The 1,729-nt window shown below is 43.6% G+C and overlaps 1 protein-coding gene across 3 annotated transcripts in view; it reads left to right on the forward strand.

The window, feature by feature from the left end:
* The window catches only part of MBTPS1 (membrane bound transcription factor peptidase, site 1), a 44,931-nt gene that overhangs the window by 7,613 nt on the left and 35,589 nt on the right, over positions 1-1,729 (forward strand). For all 3 annotated transcript variants that reach the window (XM_006019052.3, XM_006019054.3, XM_006019053.3), the window contains exon 4: positions 1,130-1,333. In XM_006019052.3, coding sequence (XP_006019114.1) covers positions 1,130-1,333 — 204 coding nt within the window. The remainder of the gene's footprint in view (positions 1-1,129; positions 1,334-1,729) is intronic.

Consider the following 1,729-nt stretch of genomic DNA (forward strand, 5'->3'; position numbering starts at 1 on the left):
TGGTCCCCCCGTGGTCCTCTCCCTCCTACAGCTCCCCGTCCCCTACTTATTGGCACAGAATCTGGGTCTAGCTCCCTGTGGTGGCAAGTGGGGACTGCCCAAATCTCTGAAGCTCTCCAAATGTTTTCCAAATCAATTCGGAGAGCTTTGAATCGATTTGGACCTTTTTATTGGACTCCTGATTCGATTCTGAGTTGGAGATTTGGCCGCTGAATTGAGCCGAGTCTCCTCCTTATCAAATCCGCTCCTGAAGCTTCGCAAAGTCCTAACAGACAGCTGAGCATCCTGCAGCAGAAAATCATGCAAGATGTGGAGACTGGTTGGAATGCCACATACCTGACGCTGGAAATGCTGTTGGATCAAGAAAAGGCCATCCATGAGATAGTCTTGCTTGGGGAGATTGGGATCAGCGGTCTCCTTAACAGAGATGAGTGGGATACCATCTCCCAGATCTTGGTGGTCCTCAAGCCCTTCCTCAAGGCCACTCAGACCCTCAGCACTGGCAATGCCCTCCTTAGCCAGGGGATCCCCATAGTGAGGGAACTTGAGAACCAGATGGAGAAGTTCAAGGGAATCAAATGTTCTTCTGAAGCAGATTCGACCGAATCGATTTGAGACAACGATCCAAATCTCCAAATTGAATCGCTGTTGTCCGAGTCAGCCGAATCCGAATTGAATGCTTCCCTATTCGCATAGGCCTACTGGCCGTTAAATCATCAGGAGATTAAATCTAAACTTTCCCTGTCTCTAGTGGAATTAGAATTTTATCACTGACTGATTTTCAGGTAATAAAAACTTTCCCCATCTGAAATGTTGATCTGTAATAGGGCTGTAGTGCGAGAGGCAAGGGTTTCTTAGGATGATATCTTTTACTGGACCAGCTAAATAGCTGGGATAAACTTAGATAGGCTTTCAAATGTAAGACATTGCTTTTGAAATGTGGACCTCAGAATGTAAGGCATTTAAAAGGTTGTCTAACTGTATCCCTCTCACATAATTTTTGGACCATCATAGCTAAAGCGTCACCCTTACACTACCATAATGCTATAGTATAATAATAGCATACAAAATGCACATATTTTGTATTATCCTCCTACATATTTTTCTCCATCTTAATAACCATATATAGCTGATCGTACATTGAACTGCAACGAAACCAGATGGACCCAAAAATGGCAGTCATCTCGTCCCCTGAGAAGAGCAAGTCTCTCCCTAGGTTCTGGATTTTGGCATGCAACTGGCAGACATTCAAGCAGGCGTCTACTGAGAGCTATACCACGGCAAGTTGCACAGACGCTTCAGGCAGATGTGCTCTGGCAAATGGGTTATACAGGTATGCTGTTGCATGTTGGCTTGTCGTAACAAATAAGCTAAGTGCCTCTGAGATGCAGGAAAAGCGAATACTGCTTTAATAAGCACGAGCTAACTCATTTGCGTGTATTCAGCTGTTACTGTTCATCTGCATATTCTGTAGAGGCTGAGAAGTACCTGTTTTTACAATGCATTGATTTAACAAAGTTTACTCAATGTAAAGGTTTGCCGGTTGTTTGAATTTGTGTAGGCCAACCTGGAGAAAGTTTTCATGTCATCCAAAAATAAAATAATGCTTTATTGGGTGAGAGATCACCAAGCCCCAGAGCCAACATTCATACAACTCTTGAAGATCTCCAGGTTTTTTCTTTGTTCATTTCATTTCTTTCCACAGCCTTATTTCTCTTCCCTTTCCATT

Source organism: Alligator sinensis, unplaced genomic scaffold, assembly GCF_000455745.1.
Source record: "Alligator sinensis unplaced genomic scaffold, ASM45574v1 scaffold97_1, whole genome shotgun sequence".
Taxonomy (NCBI): domain Eukaryota; kingdom Metazoa; phylum Chordata; order Crocodylia; family Alligatoridae; genus Alligator; species Alligator sinensis.